Source organism: Lactuca virosa, chromosome 5, assembly GCF_052849685.1.
Source record: "Lactuca virosa cultivar CGN04683 chromosome 5, Lactuca_virosa_CGN04683_v6, whole genome shotgun sequence".
In the NCBI taxonomy this organism is placed as follows: Eukaryota; Viridiplantae; Streptophyta; class Magnoliopsida; order Asterales; family Asteraceae; genus Lactuca; species Lactuca virosa.
In genome coordinates, this window is record NC_136430.1 from 337699295 (window position 1) to 337726397 (window position 27103).

Sequence of the window (27103 nt, forward strand, 5' to 3'; positions counted from 1 at the left end):
ACATTTACATCTCATGCACCATTGCATGCAACATTTCTTATCTTGTTTGGGTTCAATACCCCTATTTCCCTTCTGAATAAATTTCGAACATTTTTCCTTTTGGAAGCCCTCACATGCATGTGATAATCTGTAAAATACCAAAAGCTTTATTTATTTCTTTGATTTATTAAAATTATTGCTAGAAACCAAGGGCATAAATCACATAAAATACTTCCAGAGGTCAATAAATCCGGAACAAATTCATGAATGACCCTTATGATGGATAATGACCCCTCACTAAATTTCATCAATTTTTGTTGCTGTTTGGTATGATTTCCAATTTTCTTTTTGTTAGGATATAATAAATCACAAAACCACTTTGGAGAGTGTGAAAATTTTATCTAAGTATTTTTGCATACCTTACCTGTGATGGATGACTCAGAATAATTTCAACATTTTTCATCATTCCTTGCTATTTTTCCCAATTTTTGGTAATTATAATGGTTTAAAAATAGGAAAAATAGTTCTGATTATCCAAAATTCATGAAAATTTACCAGAACATCATGTTTTACAGTAGGAGGTTACATAAAAAATTTAAGGATTTTTCTCCACTGTAAACTATTTTTCTCTTAATTTCTAAAGTTAATTACACTTAAATACACATAAATACCCAAAACCGGATTATATAATATGAAGACCACTTTTGATATTTTTCTCAGGTTATTTATACTGTAAATGATGTTACAAAAAATTTTGGTAATTTATTTTAACTGTTTAATATTATTTCTTCAATTGAAGATTATTTAAAGGAATAAAACAAGGAAAAATAGAAATACCCACTGAAAAATATCTTTTATATTTTTCCCAGCCTATTTATGTATAATAACAGTTAAATAAAAAGTTTGGGTAATTTTGGAAACTGTTTTCTATTTATTTCAATTTTTATTGGAATAAATGCTCAAAAATCATAAAATATAATTAAACAGCTTGGAAATCCATTTTTATAATTTTCCCAGCTTAGTATTGTGTAATAACAGTTAAATAAAAAGTTTGAGAATTTTTATCCTTTGAATGCTATTTCCGTGAATTTATGTTGTAATAAGGACTTAAAAATTTGGAAAATTTATATTCCAATGTTGTAATTAATCGCACGATTTGTAGAATTTCATTATTTCAGAAAAAGTGTAACCAATTAATAAAAAGTCAAATACTAAAACATAAATTGGCATTTCACTATATGTAGAATTTAGTATATTAGCATTAGATTTCGACATGGAAACTCACTAGTGTGTGTTTGATGTCGTAGGATCCCGGTAGTAAGACGTTGGTGCATTCCGAAGTACCACTTGTACCTACTCGAAACGTTGTGAGTATTCACGCACTCCCCTATTTTCAGTTTTTATGTTTTGGGGTGGAAAAGCATGTCCCGAAAAATTATTATTTGAATGTTGTATTTAAATTGATTTGTATCAAACATGATTGCTATTTTATTGCTATATCTCTTTATGTATGTCTATGCAACACGGAACATGAGAACTTATCGTACTAAGGCTCTTCCCTTATCTCTAACCATTAACTCTTTGAGCCAATGGTCATTATGGATAGCGCTATTAGGAATTGACAACTCCTCACTCGCCCTATTGCTGGAGTACATGATACCATATTCATCTATGGAACGATAAGCATAGATCTTGATAGGGCTTCAGTCATAGGTTTGGTTGAGGCTCATTGTTTGCTCATACACATACAAACTCGTTACACATTATAGCAATAAACTTGTTATCTATTATGGCAATAAACTCGTTTATCAATTTTAGCAATCAACTTTGTTTCTCATTATAGCAATGAACTTTGTTCTCATTAAAGCAATGTACTTGTATTTATGAAAAGTCTTATACCAAATCTTGATTTTATAAACCTGTGAACTCACCAACTATTTTCATAGTTGACGCTCGTTTTACATGCTTTTTCAGGAAATAATTAGTAAGTGGATATAGAGATTCATCATCATAGAGCATGCTGCATCGTGTGGAAGTTATTTTATGAAGTTATATTTTGAACAATGTCATTTTGGAAAACTTGTACTTTGTTTTGTTTAAGCTATGGGTTGTAAACTTTTAAATATTGCTATGGTGATGTATCTTTATCTTTTGCAATGAAACCTTTGTCGCTGTCATACCTTGCGTTTCCGCTTTAGCGGGGTGTGACAGAAATGGTATCAGAGCTAAAAGTTATAGAGAACATCAGTTTTCCTTTAAGAAAACACAACCTATAACCAAAACTTATAAAAATTCTTTTTTTACATCAAACATATTACTAATATAATTAGGTTGGGAATTGTATCGTTGGATCTCAATTAAACATAGCCTGATCACCTATGTTTAATTAAGGAAAGATTTATACAAAGCTTGAGCTAATTATAATGGGAATATGTTCAACAAAAATATTTGAGAAAACTTTATTTCAAAAATTCAAAAAGGTTAATTTTGGTGTGTGTAAGCATTGCATATTATAGGTATACATTGTTATTTATTTCATATCTCATTGAAATTATGTCTCAGTCCACTATGTCAACATCGTCATCTTCCCACGCTGCCGCCTCAGCCGATGAGTCCGGCTACGTCACTATTATCCCTCGACGTAATCCCCCCGCCTCGGTAGAAGAAGACCCATCAGAGGATACGGAAGATACAAGGAACTCGGTGGAGATCAGCAATGACAACGCCCCGAGTCAACGACGCGAGGCATCACCTACATCAGTGTTGCCACAGCCACCACTTTATGGGCTTCATATTCGGAGGACAGCAAGGAAGAGTGTCCCTATCCCGGGAAGGATAGCAACCAGTACAGCAGGACTTGGCACGGCAGGAACCAGTCAGGTAGGACCCAGCATGGCAGGACCGAGAGCACCCCCACCTCAGCGAGTTATAGGGATACCTGTCAGGCAGTCAGGTATGACCCCGGAGGAGTCCTGGAGGATGCATTCGATGGCAGCGGGCCTACATCACAGTCTTGCTGTGATAGCTGAGCATCGGGAAGTTTTGGATGAAGTGTTAACAAGGATGGAAATCCTGTTTCAGCATTCGATGGAGACTGCTGACACTGCTAGTGCTGCTAGACGAGTGGCAGGTCATGCGATGACCGCATGTTATGTGTTTGGAGGGCTGTTACTGATTGTGGTGTGGATGTTTCTTGTTGGGATAGCGATTCGTACTTGGTTCTGATTTTAGTATTTTATTGTGTCATGAAATGAAAACCCATGTTGGGTATCTTTTGGGGAAAGACATTAAAACTTTATTTTGGGATTGATGTATTGTTTTGGTTTTAAGACTATTTCAAATGGTAATGAAGAAGTTTATTTTATGTTTGAAAACTTTTACTATGAGGTCAAACCCTAGAATTTATTTAGTCAATAGTTGAATAAAAAGATTTTTTTTTTCTTTCCTTTCTCAAATCTATGTGCATAGTATTAATGCAAACCATTAATTTGACAACACTTATGGTTTTCAAAATAGTAGTGAACTAAAAATTATACATTATTTTATGTATTCATACGTATTTCTTCTCTTGTGTCTTAGAACCATGTCAGGAAGGCCTAATCGCGGGCGCCCACAGAACGAAACACCCGATGTTGCTCAAGTGGTAGCACAACAACTCATGGCAGCAATCCCAAACATTGTCACTCAAGTAACTGCGGGACATAATGCTAACCAAGGAAGTAGTGGAGGAAATCGGGGAAACAATGAAAGAGAATGCAACTACAAGTCCTTTATGGCCTGTAAACCTAAGGAGTTCCATGGAAAGGAAGGTGCGGTCGGGTTGCTGAAATGGATTGACAGCATGGAGTCGGTCCTTCACATTAGCAAATGCCTCGAGCGCAACAAAGTTGAGTATGCATCTTGCCTATTCCAAGATAGGGCATTAACCTGGTGGAATACTCTAGTGCAAACCCGAGGCCGTACAGCGGCATTTCAGCTAACTTGGGAAGACCTAAAGAAGCTGCTGATAGAGGAGTATTGTCCCAAGGATGAACTTCAGAAGCTTGAATCTGAATTCTGGAACCATTCTATGGTTGGAACACAAATAGAGAAGTACACAGTCCGATTTCATGAACTAGCAAAACTGGTACCTCACATGGTTACTCCTGAGGAGAAACGGATAGATCGTTACATCTGGGGTCTGGCACCAGAGATTCGGGGAATGGTTACCTCAGCAAACCCAACTACTATTCAAAGTGCAGTAAGCCTAGCAAATCGACTAACCAATGATGTAATAAGGATGGGAGCATCAACAAAGGAAAACTCTAGTAGCAAGAGGAAGCCAGCAGATGAGGGAGAGAAGAACCAGTGAAAAGTCTCAAGAAACTTTATGGTAAGAGCCCAGGAGCAAGAACCAGTGAAAACTCAGGAACAGAAAGTCATGGAAGTGCAGGAGCGAAAGCAGTACACGGGACCGCACCCGAAGTGCAATAAGTGTAACTTCCATCACAAGGGAGCTTGCCCAGTGTGCCAAAACTGTAAACAGACAGGCCATTACCCGAAGTATTGTAAGCTGAATAAGGATGGAAAAAGGGCATGTTACGAGTGCAGGAGTACTGATCATCTGCGTAGTGCTTGTCCCAAACTGAACAAGGGGCCTGGTAACAATGGACAAGGCCAAGCTAGGCAAAATTTCCAAGGAAATCAAGGTGGGCGGCCAAGAGGTGTAGCCTTTGTGATTGGTGCAGAAGAAGCTCGTCAGAACCCCGAAGTGATAACAGGTACGTTTCTCCTGAACAATCATTTTGCATCAGTAATATTCGATGCGGGAGCATATAGGAGTTTCGTTTCTTTAACATTTAGACCGGTACTCGACTTGAAATCAAGAAAGATGAGGAATACTCATACTATTGAACTTGCTGATGGGTATGAAATTAGGGCTAATGAAATAATTCCTGGCTGTACTCTGAATTTAGCTGATAAACTCTTTAGCATTGACCTAATTCCTATCGAGCTAGGTAGTTTTGATGTAATAGTAGGAATGGATTGGTTATCCAAGAATAGAGCGGACATTGGTTGTTACGAGAAAGTCATTAGGATACCTCTCCCTAATGGAGAAACCCTTATCATACACGGTGAGAAGCCAGGAAGAAGTTTAAACATTGTATCGAGCATAAAGATTCATAAGTACCTGAAAAAGGATTGTATTGCATTCATGGCCCACGTGATGGAAAGAGAACCTAAAGCTAAGCAACTCAAGGAGATCCCGGTGGTTCAAAACTATCCCGAAGTGTTTCCGGAGGAATTACCCGGTCTACCCCCTCACAGACAGGTCGAATTTCGGATAGACTTAATTCCCGGAGCGGCACCGGTAGCAAAAGCACCATATCGCCTCGCGCCATCCGAGATGCAAGAACTGTCCGGACAACTTCAAGAACTTCTAGACAAAGGGTTCATACGACCAAGTTCTTCACCTTGGGGAGCTCCAGTGTTATTCGTCAAAAAGAAAGACGGGTCATTCCGAATGTGTATTGATTATAGAGAACTGAACAAGTTGACAATAAAAAATCGATATCCTCTCCCTCGAATAGATGACTTGTTCGATCAGTTGCAGGGCGCTTCATACTTCTCAAAGATCGACCTCCGATCAGGATACCATCAACTAAGAGTTCACGAAGGAGACATTCACAAAACAGCATTTAGAACCCGTTATGGACATTATGAGTTCTTAGTCATGCCTTTTGGACTAACGAACGCACCCGCTGTTTTCATGGATTTGATGAATAGGGTCTGTAGACCATACCTAGACAAGTTTGTAATTGTATTTATCGATGACATACTTGTTTACTCACAAACCAAAGAAGATCATGAGAGACATCTGAAGCTAGTGTTGGAGCTGTTGAAGGAGCAAAAATTGTATGCCAAGTTCACTAAGTGTGAATTTTGGATTCGGGAAGTACATTTCCTTGGTCATGTGATCGGCGAAAGAGGAATTCATGTAGATCCAGCTAAGATCAAGGCAGTCAAGAAATGGGAAGCCCCCAAAACCCCGACAGAAATACGACAGTTCCTAGGATTAGCTGGGTACTACAGACGCTTCATTGAGAATTTCTCTAGGATTGCTCAACCATTAACATCTTTGACCCAAAAAGACAGAAAAATTCTCTTGGAAGAGAAACACGAAGAGGCGTTTCAAATCCTGAAAAACAAGTTGTGTAATGCACCAATTCTGGCTTTACCAGAGGGATCAGAGAACTTTGTAGTGTATTGTGATGCGTCTCATCAAGGATTAGGATGTGTGTTAATGCAAAAAGATAAGGTCATTGCGTATGCTTCCAGACAACTCAAACCGCATGAGAAGAATTATACCACTCATGATCTAGAACTAGGAGCAATAGTTTTCGCTCCTAAAATATGGAGGCATTATTTGTACGGAACCAAGTGCACCATTTATACCGATCACAAAAGCCTTCAGCACATCCTAGATCAGAAAATGTTAAACATGCGGCAGAGGAGATGGGTAGAGTTGTTTAGTGATTATGACTGTGAGATCCGATATCACCCAGGGAAGGCTAACGTAGTAGCCGACGCTCTTAGTAGAAAATATAGAGTGAAACCTTCCCGTGTGAGAGCTTTGGGAATGGTAATTCAGACAAACTTGAAATCTCAAATCATTGATGCCCAGGAGAAAGCTTTATTCAGGGAAAATCTTCCAGGTGAAACTTTACATGGTTTAGAAGTGAGATTTGAAACCAAACCTGATGGAGTTCGTTATTTTAAGGACAGAGTCTGGATTCCAAGGGTTAACAATCTGAGAGACATAGTACTAGAGGAGTCTCATCGATCTAAATACTCAATCCACCCTGGAGCGGGTAAGATGTACAAGGATCTTAAAGAGTACTATTGGTGGCCTGGAATGAAAAGGGATATTGCCTTATATGTTGGGAAGTGTTTAACTTGCTCAATAGTCAAAGCTGAACATCAAAAACCATCCGGCTTATTGCAACAACCCGAAATTCCCCAATGGAAATGGGAGCAGATATCCATGGATTTCGTTACCAAACTTCCTAGAACTTCTAAAGGTCACGACTCAATTTGGCTCATAGTGGATCGACTGACGAAATCTGCTCACTTTCTCCCCATTCGGGAAGACTTCAATTGGAAAAATTGGCCCAAATCTACATCGACAGAATTGTTTGTCTGCATGGTGTACCCCTATCCATCATTTATGATAGAGATAGTCGTTTTACATCACGATTTTGGTGGATGCTACAGAAGGCACTAGGGACCAAGATAGATTTGAGCACAGCTTACCACCCTCAGACAGATGGGCAAACAGAGAGAACAATACAAACATTGGAAGACATGCTACGAGCATGTGTCATTGAGTTCAAAGGAAATTGGGATACTCATTTGCCTCTAATTGAGTTTTCCTACAATAACAGTTACCACACGAGTATCCAATGTGCTCCATATGAAGCATTGTATGGACGCAAGTGTCGTTCGCCCTTATGCTGGACAGAAATCGGAGACAGACAGTTGACTAAAGTCGAACTTATCCAGGAAACATCTGACAAGATTGCTATCATCAAGGATAGGCTTAAAGCTGCTAGAGATCGTCAGAAAAGTTATGCGGATAATCGTCGAAAACCATTAGAATTCCAAGTAGGAGACAAGGTACTTTTAAAAGTGTCGCCTTGGAAAGGGCTTGTGCGTTTTGGTAAGAAAGGAAAACTAAGCCCGAGATATGTTGGACCCTTTGAAGTCATTGAAAGGATTGGTCCGGTAGCTTATAAACTCCAGTTGCCCCAAGAGTTAAGCGCCATTCACGACACATTCCACGTCTCCAATCTTAAGAAATGTCTAGCCGACGAAACATTGATAGTACCCCTAGAGGAAATTAAGATCAATGATAAGCTAAACTTCGTTGAGGAACCGATAGAAATCCTTGGCAGGGAGGTAAAACAACTTAAGCGGAGTAAGATCCCGATTGTGAAAGTTCGTTGGAACTCAAAACGCGGGCCGGAGTACACCTGGGAGCGTGAGGACTTCATGAAGGAAAAGTATCCACAACTTTTCCCATGCGATGACAAGCGATGACATAGAATGAATTTCGGGACGAAATTCTTTTTAAGTGGGGGATACTGTGACAACTGTGAATTCAGGTCATTCTCGGACTCATGCATCTTTATAATAACCATTCATGCACATCATGCCATGACCTAGTAGTATAAATTAGGTCAAAATCTTACATAAACTAGGATCCATCTAAGACCTAGGACTAATATACTTGACACTTACGATTCTAGTAAGTTGCTTAACTACAATAGGAAATGCCAATGCTATAATTTGAATGAAACTTTCAAGCTTTGTTATAATTGAAAAAGGGTATAAAACCCTAAAAATAAATTAAAATATTCTAATTATACTTCATTATGATGATGAATATCAAACAATATTCCAAAAACCCTAAAGAGCCCAAAATCCAAATTTATAAATCTTAAAGCTTAAAAACTTTATAAAATTTGGCTATAAACTTCCTAATATCAAATTTTTATTAATCAAATTATGGATTATACCAATGAAATAGAAATATAATTTATCATGCATTAATCATAATTAATTAGTTGAAAACAAGACTTTTAAATAAATCAAATTGCTTAAAGAATCACTTTTATAAAAATTAGATTTTTATAAAAAAATGAAGAGGGAAATTATTAATTTGAATTTTTGGAGAGAGAGGGCTCCTAACCCACTCAAAAACCGGCCATCTCCCCTCTCCCCATGCTCCCTCTTCCCAAAACTCAATCATTAGAACTTCTCCCTTACTCTACCTCTTCTCTCTTCACTCTCTCACACTCCACCCTCCTAACACACACAAACTCTCTTCCTCTCTCTCTCTAACTCACGAAATTTCTCTCATTTCTCTGCCAAATTTCGAGATTTTGAAGACTTTGAATGTGTTCTTACTTCCCTCAAGATCAAAACCAAGGTAAACAACAACATCTTCTTCCATAGTTTCATGATTCTACTTCCTTTTCTTCTTAGTTTTCTCTTCTTTTCGGATTCTATGCCTTTCCATGGCTAGAAATCTTTATTTTCCCCTTGTGGTTTGTAGATTCTCACCATAACACAATGCATGTGTTTGAAATGGTGAAAATCCGGGATCAAACCCATGCAAGGAGTGAAAATGATGCACATATGTTCATGTGACTTCAAAAACAAGTATTACATCTTCTTCTCCATTTCTTTTGTGTTCTTGCATGGTCAAAAGCATTTAAACCATTTCTAGTACATCTTGGATGGTCATTCACTCCATGCATGTGCTAGAAATCGGACCTTATCAAAGGCATGCATGATGTTCTTGTCAAAATGTCCTAAGGATGCACTCAAAGCAAACATGCAATCTGCCAGATTACTTTGTTCAACTTTGAACGACCATAACTCGGTCATTTCTTAACCAAATCATGATATTATTTTTGTATTGGATAATTTCATGAGTTAACTTTCAAACCCAACTGGTCTCACTGTAAAATATTAAATATCCGATTTTTGGCAATTTTTACAAAATGGTTGCGCAAACAGCTCTTTTTCTATGATCACCATTTTTGCCTAGCATTATCAATGGCCTTAAACCCAACCATAAATCTGGGGAAAAATACTTTAGAAACTTAACATATGCAGTGAATGATGGTTGAAATTTCGTGTCTTAAAACCCCACTGAATGGGCTACATAAATTCATAAACTTCAGCCACATTTACATCTCATGCACCATTGCATGCAACATTTCTTATCTTGTTTGGGTTCAATACCCCTATTTCCCTTCTGAATAAATTTCAAACATTTTTCCTTTTGGAAGCCCTCACATGCATGTGATAATCTGTAAAATACCAAAAGCTTTATTTATTTCTTTGATTTATTAAAATTATTGCTAGAAACCAAGGGCATAAATCACATAAAATACTTCCAGAGGTCAATAAATCCGGAACAAATTCATGAATGACCCTTATGATGGATAATGACCCCTCACTAAATTTCATCAATTTTTGTTGCTGTTCGGTATGATTTCCAATTTTCTTTTTGTTAGGATATAATAAATCACAAAACCACTTTGGAGAGTGTCAAAATTTTATCTAACAATTTTCGCATACCTTACCTGTGATGCATGACTCAGAAAAATAATTTCAATATTTTTCATCATGCCTTGCTATTTTTCCCAATTTTTGGTAATTATAATGGTTTAAAAATAGGAAAAATAGTTCTGATTATCCAAAATTCATGAAAATTTACTAGAACATCATGTTTTACAGTAGGAGGTTACATAAAAATTTTAAGGATTTTTCTCCACTGTAAACTATTTTTCTCTTAATTTCTAAAGTTAATTACACTTAAATACACATAAATACCCAAACCGGATTATATAATATGAAGACCACTTTTGATATTTTTCTCAGGTTATTTATACTGTAAATGATGTTACAAAAATTTTTGGTAATTTATTTTAACTGTTTAATATTATTTCTTCAATTAAAGATTATTTAAAGGAATAAAACAAGGAAAAATAGAAATACCCATTGAAAAATATCTTTTATATTTTTCCCAGCCTATTTATGTATAATAACAGTTAAATAAAAAGTTTGGGTAATTTTGGAAACTGTTTTCTATTTATTTCAATTTTTATTGGAATAAATGCTCAAAAATCATAAAATATAATTAAACAGCTTGGAAATCCATTTTTATAATTTTCCCAGCTTAGTATTGTGTAATAACAGTTAAATAAAAAGTTTGAGAATTTTTATCCTTTGAATGCTATTTCCGTGAATTTATGTTGTAATAAGGACTTAAAAATTTGGAAAATTTATATTCCAATGTTGTAATTAATCGCACGATTTGTAGAATTTCATTATTTCAGAAAAAGTGTAACCAATTAATATAAAGTCAAATACTAAAACATAAATTGGCATTTCACTATATGTAGAATTTAGTATATTAGCATTAGATTTCGACATGGAAACTCACTAGTGTGTGTTTGATGTCGTAGGATCCCGGTAGTAAGACGTTGGTGCATTCCGAAGTACCACTTGTACCTACTCGAAACGTTGTGAGTATTCACGCACTCCCCTATTTTATGTTTTGGGGTGGAAAAGCTTGTCCCGAAAAATTATTATTTGAATGTTGTATTTAAATTGATTTGTATCAAACATGATTGCTATTTTATTGCTATATCTCTTTATGTATGTCTATGCAACACGGAACATGAGAACTTATCGTACTAAGGCCCTTCCCTTATCTCTAACCATTAACTCTTTGAGCCAATGGTCATTATGGATAGCGCTATTAGGAATTGACAACTCCTCACTCGCCCTATTGCTGGAGTGCATGATACCATATTCATCTATGGAACGATAAGCATAGATCTTGATAGGGCTTCAGTCATAGGTTTGGTTGAGGCTCATTGTTTGCTCATACACATACAAACTCGTTACACATTATAGCAATAAACTTGTTATCTATTATGGCAATAAACTCGTTTATCAATTTTAGCAATCAACTTTGTTTCTCATTATAGCAATGAACTTTGTTCTCATTAAAGCAATGTACTTGTATTTATGAAAAGTCTTATACCAAATCTTGATTTTATAAACCTGTGAACTCACCAACTATTTTCATAGTTGACGCTCGTTTTACATGCTTTTTCAGGAAATAATTAGTAAGTGGATATAGAGATTCATCATCATAGAGCATGCTGCATCGTGTGGAAGTTATTTTATGAAGTTATATTTTGAACAATGTCATTTTGGAAAACTTGTACTTTGTTTTGTTTAAGCTATGGGTTGTAAACTTTTAAATATTGCTATGGTGATGTATCTTTATCTTTTGCAATGAAACCTTTGTCGCTGTCATACCTTGCGTGTCCGCTTTAGCGGGGTGTGACATCTAGCCCGAGCTAGACAAGAAAAGAATGAAGAAGACTACCAGAAGTTTCTAGAACACTTAAAGGCTCTTCAAATTAATTTACCATTCATAGAAGCAGTTGCTCAAATGCCAAAATACGCCAAATTTCTCAAGGATCTTCTAACTAATAGAATGAAGATGGAAGAAGTGAAGAAGGTGGTCCTAAACGAGAACTGTTCAGCTGCTATGTTGAAAAAACTTCCTAAAAAGAAAGGGGATCCAGGAAGTTTAACATTTCCATGCCAATTTGGAAACTTAGCTACCATTTATGCATTAGTTGATTCAGGGGCAAGTGTAAATCTCATGCCTTACTCGTTTTTCAAAAAGTTAGATCTTCCCGAGCCAAGACCCATTCGTATGGCAATACACCTAGCAAACAAGATTGTTACATTTCCTAGGGGAATTTGTGAAGATCTTTTAGTGAAGGTGGACAAGTTCGTGTTCCCCGCGGACTTTATAGTTTTAGACATGGAAGCGGATCCCCATGTCCCGATCATATTAGGAAGACCTTTTCTTAATACAGCAAGTGCTATCTTCGACATGCGAGATTCTAAACTTACCCTTCGGGTAGGAGACGAATCAGTCACTTTCGGAGTTGATCAAGCCATGAAGCATGCAAGGAGTAGCGATGACACGACATTTTCGATTGACATGTTGGAAGAATTGTTGGAAGATTGGAATGAAGAAAAACCGGGCAAGTCCACCGTCTCATTTGAAGAAGAGTTTGATGCTGAAAGGGGCCTGCTGGAATTAGAAAGACTGCTCGAGGAAGCTGAGTATAACGATCTGATCGGAAGTGCAGAAAGCTCGACTCGCCGAGTAGCCTCGACCGACTCGGCGAGTCCATTCGAAGAACCCCGAACAGTCGTGAATATTACACCAGACTCGACGAGTCCCCTTACTGGACTCGACGTGTTTAGCATTCAGAACACAAAAACTGAGCTCAAGGCACTACCAGATCACTTTGAGTACGCATTTCTTGAAGATGGCCAGCAAAAACCTGTAATTATAGCTGCTGATTTGGCCGAACATGAGAAGGAGAGCCTTGTGGGTGTACTAAAGAAGAGGCAAGGTGCTATAGCATGGAAGATAACCGATATAAAGGGAATTAGTCTGGCCTATTGTTCCTACAAAATCAACCTAGAAGATGGATCAAAAGCTTTAGTACAACGCCAAAGAAGACTCAACCCGAACATGCAAGAAGTTGTGAAAAAGGAGGTGGTAAAATTACTAGATGCCGGAATCATTTATTCAATCTCTGATAGCCCATGGGTGAGTCCGGTCCAAGTGGTTCCGAAGAAAGGAGGTATGACGGTAGTGGCTAATGAAAACAACGAATTAATTCCAACAAGGACGGTAACCGGGTGGCGAGTTTGCATCGACTATAGGAAGCTAAATGAGGTCACATGCAAGGATTACTTTCCATTGCCTTTTATCGATCAAATGCTTGAGAGGCTTTCCGGTCATCTTTATTATTGTTTTCTCGATGGGTTTTCGGGGTACTTCCAAATTCCAATCGACCCACAAGACCAAGAGAAGACCACTTTTACATGCCCGAGTGGAACATTTGCATATAGACGCATGCCTTTTGGGTTATGCAATGCACCAGCTACTTTCCAAAGGTGCATGATGGATATGTTTCATGATATGATCGAAAAGTTTATGGAGGTTTTTATGGATGACTTCTCGGTTTTTGGGTCCTCTTTTGAAGATTGCTTGTCCAACTTGGATCTAATTCTAGCAAGATGTGAGAAGACCAACCTTGTTCTCAATTGGGAGAAGTGTCATTTTATGGTGAAGGAAGGCATTGTGTTGGGTCACAAGATCTCTAAGAAGGGGAAGAGGTGGATAGAGCAAAGGTTGATACGATAGCCAATTTACCACATCCAACAAATGTCAAGGGAGTAAGAAGCTTTCTAGGCCATGCGGGATTTTATCGCAGATTTATTAAAGATTTTTCAAAGATTGCTAGGCCCTTGACTCAATTACTCTTGAAGGACGCCCCATTTGATTTTTCCAAGGAATGTCATGAGGCATTTCATTTGCTAAAGGAAAAATTAACCACTACTCCTATCATGATAGCACCAAATTGGAATTTTCCTTTCGAGCTAATGTGTGATGCTAGTGATTATGTTGTGGGTGCTATTTTAGGGAAAAGGGTTGATAAACATTTTCAACCAATCTACTACGCAAGCAAGACATTGAATCCTACCCAAGAGAACTACACTACTACCGAGAAGGAGCTGTTAGCAGTGGTATACGCTTTTGACAAGTTCAAGCCATACTTAGTTTTATCCAAGACAATCGTTTTTACCGATCACTCTGCGTTAAAGTATCTATTTTCCAAACAAGATGCGAAGCCTAGATTGATACGTTCGGTTCTACTTCTACAAGATTTTGATATCGAAATACGCGATAAAAAGGGGATGGAAAAAACGTAGTTGTCGATCACTTATCAAGACCAGAGAACCCACTTTTGGAGAAGTTAGAAGAAGATAAAATTGGGGATGATTTTCCCGATGAGTATATCTTGGTAGTAGCGGGAGAAGTGCCATGGTTTGCGGATATAGAAAATTATTTAGCAACCACATTATACATTTTTTGTACTCATTGGGCCGAGAATGGGCCTAGAGATATGAAGAGAATGATGTTGGGCTTAACATCTTAGCTTTGATCGAATTTCTGAGGCCCATAATTACTTTTCGGCCCATTGGGCTTCTTTGGATGGTTCACGGCCCAATTGGCATGACATAATGGGTTTTATGGCCCATTAAAGCTAATCAGGTTAATTATGGTCCAATAAGGCTTATTGGAGTAGTTTATTCCATTTTAGGCCCAATATGGCCCAAATGTTAAATCTCATGAAGGTGGGTTAAATTGGAGCCCAATTAAGAGTTCTAAGCCCAAACTAGTCAAATTGGAGACTTATTGGTCCATTAGGCCCAATAAGAAAATCCTAGTCCATATTGGACTTAAACCGGGATTTTTAGGGTTTCCAATCTTTTGTTGACTATTTGAAGTGTTTGTATGGAGTGTTTGATGGAATTTTGGTGTCACTGAATGAACATCATGCATGTTTTCAAATTTTTGGTTACAAATGTTATCATCATTATTGTTACAAAAGCATAGAATTCCTAGTTGTGACATCATCCCCCCGTTAGAGGGAATTCCGTCCATAAATTCTCTTTGAAGCTAGGTTTGAGAATGCGAGAATAAGTGAGGGTACTTTTGCTTCATCTGGTCTTCGCGTTCCCATGTGAATTCCGGTCCACGCTTTGCGTTCCATCGAACCTTCACAATCGGAATGCGACTTTGCTTAGTACGCTTCACTTCCCTGTCCATGATTTCTACTGGTTCCTCGATGAACAAGAGATTCTTGTTGATTTCGATTTCTTCCAATGGGATGACGAGAGTTTCATCGGATAAGCACTTTTTCAAATTGGAAACATGGAACACGTGGTGTACGCTGTTGAGCTCAAGAGGTAGCTACAGCCAATAGGCCACTGGACCGATTCGGGCAAGAATCTCTAATGGCCCAATGTATCGTGGGCTTAGTTTTCCCCGTTTCCCGAAACAAATCATACCTTTCCAGGGAGAGACCTTTAACAACACCCGATCCCTGACTTGAAATTCTAAGGGCTTTCGCCGTTTATCGGCATAGCTCTTCTGTCGGTCTCGTGATGCTTGAAGTCGAGCTCTGATTTGAACTATCTTCTTTGTCGTTTCACGTATGATTTCTGGCCCTGTTAAAGCATTATTTGGTGTCTGTCCTCTTGCTAGCTGAGTATCACCTACCCCAGCCCAGCACAACGGTGATCTACATTTACGACCATATAATGCTTCGAAGGGAGCAACTTTAATGCTCGTGTGATAACTATTATTGTACGAAAATTCAATCAAAGGTAATTGGGTATCCCACAACCTTCTGAAGTCTATCACACATGCTCGAAGCATATCTTCAAGCGTTTGAATGGTTCGCTCAATTTGACCATCCGTCTGTGGGTGGTAAACAATGCTCATGTCGAGTTGTGTTCCCATAGCCTTTTGTAGTGATTGCCAAAAGCGTGAAGTGAATCGACTATCTCGATCTGAGATGATAGATATTGGCACTCCATGAAGTCTCACAATTTCCTTGATGTAGATTCTCGTCAATCTTTCCATCTTGTATGATTCCTTTATTGGCAGGAAATGGGCGGATTTTGTCAACATATCGACTATCACCCATATGGCATCCAATCCATCAGTTGACTTGGGTAGTTTGGTCACAAAGTCCATGGTAACCCTTTCCCATTTCCACTTGGGTATTACCGGCTGTTGTAATAGTCCCGAGGGCTTTTGATATTCTACCTTCACTTTAGCGCAAGTGAGGCACTTGCCAACGTAAGTGGCAATTTCTGCCTTCATGTTAGGCCACGAATAATATTGCTTGATATCCAGGTACATTTTATCTGAACCCGGATGGATGGAGTATCATGTCTTATGAGCCTCATTCATGACTACCTATCTGAATCCCCCAAGTTTAGGGACCCAAATTCGGTTCATGAAATAATATGTTCCATTCTCCTTGACTTCGAAATTCTTTTCCATTCCACGTAACGCTTCGCTTGTTATGTTTTCTGTCTTCATGGAATCAAACTGAGCTTCTCTGATTTACGAGAATAGATGGGATTGAATGGTTATCGAAAGAGTTTTCACACGACGATTCGCGTATTCTTTTCGACTCAAGGCATTAGCTACCACGTTAGCCTTGCCTGGGTGGTACTTGATTTCACACTCATAATCGTTTAGCAGCTTAACCCATCTTCGCCGCCTCATGTTTAACTCTTTTTGATTCAATATGTGTTGGAGGCTTTTGTGGTCAGTGAAAATGGTGCACTTTGTACCGTAAAGGTAGTGCCTCCAAATCTTCAAAGCAAAGACCACAGCTCCCAATTCGAGATCATGGGTGGTATAATTCACCTCATGTGTCTTTAGTTGTCGGGATGCATAAGCTATCACCTTCCCACGCTGCATAAGTACACAGCCTAAACCCTGATTCGAAGCATCGCAGTAAACTACGAAGTCCTCAGTTCCCTCTAGTAATGATAGTACTGGTGCACTACAGCGAGCTCGTTTCAGAGTTCGGAGGGCAACCTCCTGCTTTTCTGTCCATTCGAATGGTACGCCCTTTTGTGTAAGCATGGTAAGAGGATTGGCTGTTCTGGAGAAGTTTTGGATGAATCTTCCGTAATAGCCTGCGAGACCCAGAAATTGACGAATTTCTGTTGGTGTCGTTGGGACTGCCCATCCTTCAATAGCTTTGATCTTAGAGGGGTCCACATATATCCCTTCTTGGCTGACAACATGACCTAAAAAGTTTACGCTACGGAGCCAGAACTCACACTTAGAGAGTTTTGCGTACAACTTTTCGGCTCGTAGGGTTTCCAAGATTTGTCTGAGATGTCGACTATGTTCCTCTTCTCTTCGAGAATAGATCAGGATATCGTCAATGAAAACGATTACGAAGTTGTCAAGGAATGGTCGACAAACTCGATTCATCAGGTCCATAAATGCGGCAGGGGCATTCGTTAGACCGAAGGGCATTACAACAAATTCATAATGTCCATAGCGAGTTCGGAAAGCGGTCTTGGGGATATCCTCCTCCCGGACCTTGAGTTGATGATAGCCGGATCGCAGATCTATCTAAGAAAAGTAATTTGCTCCTTTAAGCCGGTCGAATAGATCGTCGATTCGTGGAAGTGGGTAGCGATTTTTGATAGTGAGCTTATTCAGCTCTCTATAGTCGATGCACATCCTAAAGGACTCGTCCTTCTTTATAACAAAAAGGACTGGAGCTCCCCAAGACGAGAAGGTGGGTCGGATGAATCCTTTGTTCAAGAGTTCGCTGAGTTGGCTTGACAATTCTTGCATCTCCGTAGGAGCCAACCTATAGGGCGATTTGGCGATGGGTGTAGCTCCTGGTACAAGGTCGATTCGGAACTCGACTTGTCTTTCTGGGGGTATCCCCGGAAGATCTTCAGGAAAGATGTCAGGGAAGTCGCAAGCCACTGGGATGTTTCGAATATCAATCTCTTCCTTGGATTTAGCTACAACGTGAGCCAGAAACGCAAAGTCTCACTTTTGTAGACACTTGTGTGCCTTAATACATGAGATAAGACGAAGGTTCGTACTGGGTTTGTCTCCGTATATGATTAGGGTTTTGTGGTTAGGGAGATGAAGGCGAACGACCTTCTTGTGACACATAATTTTAGCATGATGAGGGCTCAACCAATCCATGCCGATAATCACATCAAAACTCCTAATAGTTACAGGCATCAAGTTTATTTGAAATGCGTGGTGATTTAAGGTTAGGGTACATCCTACGTAGATTTCCCCAGCTGATTCTGTTTTCCCATTGGCCATTTCCACCGTAAAGGTTTCATTAAGCTTCTGGGGTTGTTGTTTTAGCAAATGTTTGAATTTATTACTAACAAAACTCCGCTCTGCCCCGGTATCAAACAGGATGCATGCATATGTGTTGTTAAGGAGAAACGTACCAGTCACAACAGTGGGATCCTGAACCGCTTCCCCTTGGCCCATGGTCAGCACTCTCCCTACTCCTCCATTCCCTTGGTTGTTGACATTGGGGCAGTTTCGACGGAAATGCCCAGTCCTTTCACATCCATAACAGGTGTGGCTAGCCCCAGCGTTGTTGCCGTTGTCGTTGTTGTTGGTGTTGTTGGTGTTGTTGTTGTTGTTGCGGTTGTTGTTATTGTTGTTTCCCTGTTACTGGTTCTGGGGAGGATAGGTCCTACAGTATCTTGCCATACGACCCTTTCGGTTGCAACTGGTACAATGCATCTCCCTGCATTCACCATGGTGATGGAGATTGCACTTGTTGCACTTTGGGAGATTTCCGGAATACTGCTCAGGGGCACTTGGGGTGGATGAGGCTGGAGCATTTGGTGTGGAGGGAACTTGGGTGGTTGCAGCATGAACTGTCACTGTTTGTTGTTTCTTCGACGACTCTGAACCTTGTCGTCCTTTCCTATTGATATTCTTTCCCTTCTTGTTGTCGCTCTCCTTCTTGTTTTCCGTTTCCCCAGCTTTTTCGCTTTTCTTGTTGTTGTGGTCGTACAACTTCTTGGCCAACCTCTTGGCACTGTCGAAGGTTTCAGGATTTGCGGCTATCACGTTTCCTTAAATTGGGGAGGTTAATTCCCAGATGAATCGTTCGATTTTCTTTCCTTCCGAAGTAATCATGCCAGGGCACAACAGAGACAGTTCACTAAACCTTGATATGTAGGCATCGATGTCGGAGTTTCGGACGGTGAGATTCCATAACTCTTGCTCCATTTTCTGAACCTCGCCACGCGGGCAGTATTCAGCCATTAGCATTTGTTTTAATTCCGTCCATGGCATGGCATTAGCCACCGGAAGAGTCATATCCTCCACATGTCCATTCCACCAGGTGAGGGCTTGATCAACAAATGTACATGTCTTGGTAGGTCCTTGGTTCATCCCGTTGTTTGAACTTCCGTCCCCCTATCCGTTGCCTCCACCATTGTTTCCATTGTGAATCTGTGCCAGTGCTGCTCTGACTGCAGCAGATACAGCTGCTTGAAATGCAACTGAGTTGATTTCTGGTGGTGGCGGTGGTTGATTGTTTCCACGATTTGGTCTTTGCGGCATCTTGCTATTATGGAACAGAAAGATGTTGAGTACGTGTGGTATTTATGTTGGGAATTCCATGAATCGATTGTGCATCTAACTGGTTCAATATATTTGCACCAAACAATAAGAATATAAAACACATAGCAGATAACAACATCACGATAAAACACATAATATCTTCCACTAATAATATCTTTACTTTGATACATGAAAATTTGACCGAAAGGGCATACATAAGGGTACAAAGTTCGGCAGCATTGAGTAGTGTAATCACTTAAACATGGAGTCGGTAGTACATAACATGGTAAACATAAGAGAACATAGTATTAGTAGGGGGTCTATTGATATTAAACACACTAGGAGATGTCTAACGGTGGTGGTGAACTCATATCCCAAAATGTTGTGCCAATAACTGAGCCATCTCGGTCATTTCCCCGATGACCTCATCCCTTTCCTGCTCAGCTTGCACGACTCGTGCCTCCATGGCAAATAGCTGTTCCTGAAGTGTGGCAGCCTCTGCTTCCAGAGAACGATCCTTCCCCACGGGAATTCCTGGTGGGGCAGGGTGGTCCTGGTGTGCCTCGTCGGTAGGTGGTTTGACGGGAGCTTCGTCTGTGTCTCTTCCCTCTTCCATGTTGTCATGAGTCCCATCAAACTCATAGTCTGTATCAGTGTACTCGTCGGGCCCAATGTCGTGTGCTGCCCCTTGTCCTTCCTCGGGGTCGTCTTCAATCATTATGTGGGCCACCAGAGCCTGGTGAAACTGTATGCCTTGCTGTTCCTCCTCCATGGTGACTGTGATGAGGAACGCCTAAAGAGGATAAATTTTGTAGAAATGAAATTTTCTTTTTCTGGGTATCAAAAGGGTATGCCTTAGGTTTACTGACCATCGCGATCGCTCCAGTGCATGTGATAGTTGTATTCGGAAGGAAATGTAGTTGATCAGGCTACATTCATCCCTAATACAACTGTGAACAGTCCTGGCTTAACCGAGATGTCAGGATTTTCCCAATGTCTTGTTTGAATTGTTATTATGTTTATTTTTCTAAGTCGCACAAGTAAGAGTGTTTATTATTATATTTTATTGGTTTTGTTCATAGTTATTTAGTCCCTCTTTGGGTTTATAGTTGCATATCAGTGTGTGGTTAGATATGTCAGTTCACTATAAACAAAGCTCTGATACCAACCTGTCACACCCCCGAACCAGACGGCGGAAATGTCTGAGGGCTCGTGTGACTTACATTGAAATATCATCACAATGAATATACATGAAACATAACTTAAGCATCACCATGCATTAATATATTACAACCGTCATTGTTCACATCAAGTACATTGTTTACATTACATAATCCAAAACATAAATTGTTTATCGATTAACATTACACTAAGGACATTTCAGAAACACGCTTGATAATTCTTCAATCTAACGGTTACCTGAGAACACAAGTTATTTTAAAAAGGTCAACATATATAATGTTGGTGAGTTCATAAGCAGGTTTGATGTAAAAATGTTTTGTATTGTTTGTAAAACCCAGAAAATTTGATATTTTCTGTAACAAAAACTGTTTACGAAATTGGTGTGATGATCCATAAGTATACGTGTATATGATTTCAAAACATGTAAAAGTGAAGTGCCTTTTATAATTGTTCCTTGTATCATAGTTGTTGTAAGTAGGAGTGAAAAATGTCGTTCCCCGAAAAACCCGATGTTTTCCGATTTAAATAGTATGATAGTTTTGTATTATTGTATAATCACTTTGCATCGTCTCAGCATATGAATATGATTTCCCATGATTACTTAGATGGTAATGGATCTCTATGTGAGTCGTTATAACCATGCATAATAATGACTAATTCGCCTGTCTTGGCATTTTATCGAATGCCGGTTTTGAATTAAGATTTTGTCACCCTAGACTGGCCGAGTCTAACTGTAGCGAACAGCTCAGGTGTGGGGGAGTCACCCCCGTATAGATCTATACACAAACTCTCGCTCTCCCTCCAGGAGACTCTGATTATAACTACAGACTACGACCGACACTTATTGGTGCCACCCGTTATTTCTCACTAAATCCAAATGAAATTGAATAACATTGTTTTACAACTCGATTTATGTTTACGTGAATATAAGGTAAACCTAACAAACAAAAAAAAGAGGACAACGGAGGCCCACTAACTTTGTATGTTATTACAGGTTGTCGAGTATGCTACGGACATGTTATAGCCCATTAAGCATATGATGAATGTTTAGGACCATATTAGCAATGCAAATGGGCCACTAAGGCCCAATAGCATGTCGAAGCTAATAAAGGCCCGTCGGGCATGTAATTGGGTCACTAAGGCCCAATATACATGTTTTGTTTATATCGGGCCCAATAATCGATATTGGACCCAATCCTTGAATGATTTATCTGTTTTGTCGTTAAATTGTAGTATAGGATTTAGAATACACTTAGTGTTTACTTTTTGACGTTAAAATACTTAGTGTTGTTTATAACGATATTTTTAGTTTTTTATAAAAATATCATTTTTAAACCTTCTTGTTGTAAAATTTTATATCTTTAATCAAATTCTTTTAGAATTTACATATTTGGCTCAAAATGTTTATTTGATCATTTCAGTCCCTTTTTCATATAAAATGTACATTTTCAGCTCTTAATGGTACAAAATGACACTTTTAGTCCTTTTTGATGAAAAATAACATTTTAGTCCATTAGATTATTTAACTTGACATTTCAGCCCAAATAAGATCTTAAATTATAATTTCAACCCAAAATGCCACTTTTGACGTTTTCAGCCCTTATTTGCTAAAAATTTACATTTTTGGCCCAAAATCTAAAAAGTTTGCATTATTAGTCCAATTTAGCGAAAAAGGTCATTTTCAGCCCTTGAACTTAATTCACTCACGTATTCGACTTTGTACTTTGATAACTTTACAATTTTAGTCCCAAACTTCCATATTTTCGCAAATTTGGGCCCAAAAACCGTTGGGGCCCAAATATATGCCTGATAAGCAAAAAGTTATGTTTTTGGTCCTTTGAGAAGTTTTATTTCCATAAAAATCATATTTTATATAGATATATACCATATTATCCTTGTAAAATCGAAAATGTCATCTTTTAACCAAATCTTTGTTATTTTTGCAAAAATGACACCTATGACAATCTTGGCCTTGTTTTTCACCTTTTTAAACATAAAGTTTCTTAGATCTTTGAAAAATGTTGTTTATTTTGTTATTGTTCATGTGTCCTTCACACTTTAGCCATAGATTTCGAGATATAGCAAGTAATATCATATTTTTACAGCACAAACCAAAGAAATCACATATAACAATCATACACACATAGATCAACACATAATACTTGTATTCTCCCCCAAAAACAAGTAAAAACCGAAAACAATAGGGTATGAACTCACCTTTGCTTGTTGTTCTCGGTTTTTGAAGAAGAATGGAAGAAGATGGTGTTGTTTTTGGTTCTAGCAAGCTCCTTGAGTGGATTTCGAACTTAGTTGGGTTCTAGGGAGCATGATCACGAAATTAAGGTGGTAAGAAGAATGAATGAGTTCAAAAAGAAAGTATGTTACTTAGATTTGTAAGATCTTACCACTAGAGTGTAACTTGAGGTGATTTTTGGTTGAAACCTCCTTGAAATGCTTCTAAGTCTCGAAATTTCTTGATGAAAGAGGAGAGGTGTTCTTGAATGTATACTTAGAAGGAGTTTGATAAAATGTGTGTGTGTGTTGATTCTCAGCCGAGGATAAAGAGAGAGGGGAGAGAAGCTTGAAATGATGGGTGCATGGAAACATGAGAGTTTATGGATGTATGTTATGTATTTTGCATGTAGGACTAATGGTTATTAGTGAGGTGGCACCTCACTAATTACTCTTGCATTATACATTTTTGTTACTCATTGGGCCGAGAATGGGCCTAGAGATTTGAAGAGAATGATGTTGGGCTTACCTCTTAGCTTTGATCGAATTTCTTAGGCCCATAATTACTTTTCAGCCCATTGGGCTTCTTTGGATGGTTCACGGCCCAATTAGCATGAGAGAATGGGTTTTATGGCCCATTAAAGCTAATCAGGTTAATTATGGCCCACTAAGGCTTATTGGAGTAGTTTATTCCATTTTAGGCCCAATATGGCCCAAATGTTAAATCTCATGAAGGTGGGTTAAATTGGAGCCCAATTAAGAGTACTAAGCCCAAACTAGTCAAATTGGAGACTTATTGGTCCATTAGGCCCAATAAGAAAATCCTAGTACATATTGGACTTAAACCGGGATTTTTAGGGTTTCCAATCTTTTGTTGACTATTTGAAGTGTTTGTATAGAGTGTTTGATGGAATTTTGGTGTTATTGAATGAACATCATGCATGTTTTCAAATTTGTGGTTACAAATGTTATCATCATTATTGTTACAAAAGCATAGAATTCCTAGTTGTGACAATGCATCTACTGAGCAGGCGTGGATGAACCGGTACCTGAGTATGCTAAAAAAGGATATTCGAGAGTTCGCTACGAACTCTCTGTACCGGACTTTGGCTAAGCTGTAGCTTAATGCCAAGAGGAGGGAGATTGAGTTGGAGCTACAGTAGAAGGAGACAAGGATGGACAATCAGAGGAGGGATAGGAGGCCAGTCCAGTCGTAGCCAGCGACTAAGCGGGCAAAGCCCGCTAATTCGAGAGCAAGAGATCAGAGGAGCTGTACGTACAATAAGTATGGAAAAGGTCATGAGGGTCCTTGTCGATTGGGATCGGTTTGCTACTTATGTGGCAATGACGAATAGTTCACAAAGGAGTACCCAAAGGGTTTTTGATTTTGATTCAGCTATGACCAGGCAGGCCATGTGAAGGCCGAATGCCCGCTTCTTGTAGCGAAGCCGGTTCAGGCTCCTGCTCCTGCAATCCTGTGCATCACTGATGGGCGTCAGGCGAAGGTTGAGGCCCCGAAGGCCAGGGTCGAGCTTTTCAGTTGACAGCGGAGGAGGGCAGAGCAGCAACCGATGTCATCGCTAGTATGTATTTGTTTTATATTTATGTTGAATTCTTTATTGTATATACTTATGTTGTATTTCTATTAGGTACTTTCCTTGTGAGTTCTGTACCTACCTTGGTCTTATTTGACTCGGGTGCGAGTCGGTCTTTTATGTCTACATCTTTCTGTAGAGATTTTAGTATTTCTCAAGAGTCCCTAGATCGACCTTAGAAGGTCACCATGGCTACTGATTGTACGGTTACGACTTCTGAGGTTTACCAGGATTGTGTATTGGAGATTTTTGGTGTCGGATTTTTGATTGATCTTATCCCTATTGCGAGGGGAGATGTTTTTGTGATTGCGTGGATGTATTGGCTGAGTCAGTTTGGGGAATTGATTGACTGTGAGAATCATTTAGTAACGATTCGCGACCCTAGTGGAGGAGTGCTGACCATCTATGGTGAGGGTACTAGAGTTGGATCCACCTTTTTTCCGTCGCCAGGCGAGGTTGTTCCTTCAACATGGATGTACTGGATATCTTACGTATGTGGTCCACACGAGGGCTGAGAGGGAGAAGTCAGTTTCCGATGTCCCTATTGTGAGGGAATTTACTGATGTTTTCCCATAGGAATTTCCTAGCGTGCCTCCCGAGAGGCAAGTTGAGTTTAAGATCGACCTGATCCCTGGTGATATCCTGATTGCGAAGGCATCATATCGCCTTACGCCACCATAGATGCAAGAGTTATCCTCACAGCTGCAAGCGCTTTTGAGGAAGGTGTTTATTCGGCTGAGTATCTCGCCGTGGGGAGCACCGATCCTTTTTTTCAGAAAGAAGGATGGTTCACACGAGATGTGCATTGATTTTCGGGAGTTGAACAAATTGACAGTGAAGAACGAGTATCCATTATCGCGGATCAACGACCTTTTTTGATCAGTTGCAGGAGGCATATTTGTTTTCCAAGATCAAATTGAGGTCCGGTTACCATCAGATGAGGGTTCGGTAGGAGGATATTCTGAAGATAGCTTTCCGAACTCGCTATGAGCATTATAAGTTTGTGGTGATGCCTTTTGGGCTCATCAACACAATGGCAACGTTCATGGATCTCATGAACCGGGTGTGTGGGCCCATGTTGGATCAATTAGTGATTATTTTCATCGATGATATTTTGGTCTATTCCAAGACCAAACAGCAGCATGAGGAGCATCTACGAGAGCTTCTTGGGGTTCTTAAGGTGGAGAGGTTGTATGCCAAGTTCTCCAAGTCTGAGTTTTGGCCACGCGAGGTCCATTTCTTGGGCACCTCGTCAACCAAGATGGGATATTGGTCGATCCGGCTAAGATTGAGGCAGTTATGTGGTGGGATGTTTCGAAGTCCCCATATGAAATTCAAAGTTTCCTCAGGTTATCAAGATATTATCGAAGATTCATTAGGGACTTCTCCAAGATTGCAGTTCCTCTCACTAGATTGACTAGGAAGGATGCCATATTTTTTTGGGGGTCTGAGCAGCAGGCAACATTTGATACACTTCGGCAAAAGCTTTATGAAGTGATGGTGCTTACCCTTCCTGAGGGAGTTGGGGATTTTGTTGTATATTGTGACGCATCTATCGTGGGTTTGGACGCAATACCAATGCAGAGAGAGCACGTGATCGCTTACGCTTCGAGGCAGCTGAAGCCTCATGAGGCAATGTATCCTACTCATGATCAGGAGTTGGGGGCAGTAGTCTTCGCTCTTAATATTTTGTGTCACTATTTGTATGGTGTCTGGTGTACTATTTATACGCACCATAAGAGTCTATGATATTTGATGGATCAACCCAACTTGAATATGAGGCAGCAAAGATGGCTTGACGTCATGATGGACTATGACTGTGTGATTTTGTACCATCTAGGTAAGGCCAACATGGTGTCAGAAATGCTGAGTCGCAGGGCGGTTAGTACTCCGATTCAGGATGTATGTCCGAGGATGACAGTAGTGACTAACGCTTTGGAGACGACCAGGGTTGCTTAGATGGAGGCTATCAAGGTGGAAAATCAGAAGAGTGAGCAGGTGATTGGTCAGATGTCAGCCTTTGATTATGAAGTTGTGGATTACTGACACTTCATGGCAGGATTTAGGTGCCTTATTCGGGCGGGAGCCGACAAATTTTGTTGGATGAGGCACACAAGTCGAGGTTCTCTATCCACCCGGGTGCGACAAAGATGTATCATGATCTGAGACACAGTTATTGGTGGCCGTGTATGAAAATGGATATAGTCTGGTTCGTGGAGCGGTGTCTGACCTGCCAGAAGGTTAAGTCCAAGCAACAGTGCCCTCACGGAAAAGTACAGCCATTGGAGGTTCCACTGTGGAAATAGGATCAGATCACCATGGATTTCATCAAAAAAGTTTCCTAAGAATGCAAAGGGTTTGGACGCTAATGTTGGATTTCGTGTCTAATCCCATAACTATAATTGGTATGTACTTGACTCTATTGTAGCATGGTCCTTTTGAGTTGCCTTCACCAGTGCAATTTGATAGGATGATTTTTGAGAATAAGGTTATTTATGGTTTATTAATA

General features: G+C 39.4%; 1 protein-coding gene across 1 annotated transcript; it reads left to right on the forward strand.

Annotated features, from left to right (window-relative positions):
* The first annotated feature begins 24782 nt into the window (after positions 1 to 24782).
* On the forward strand, positions 24783 to 25275 carry LOC145113289 (uncharacterized). The gene is made up of 2 exons (XM_079049400.1): positions 24783 to 25085; positions 25171 to 25275. Exons 1-2 carry the CDS (start codon positions 24783 to 24785, stop codon positions 25273 to 25275), a joined length of 408 nt encoding a protein of 135 aa, XP_078905526.1.
* Positions 25276 to 27103: the final 1828 nt, after the last annotated feature.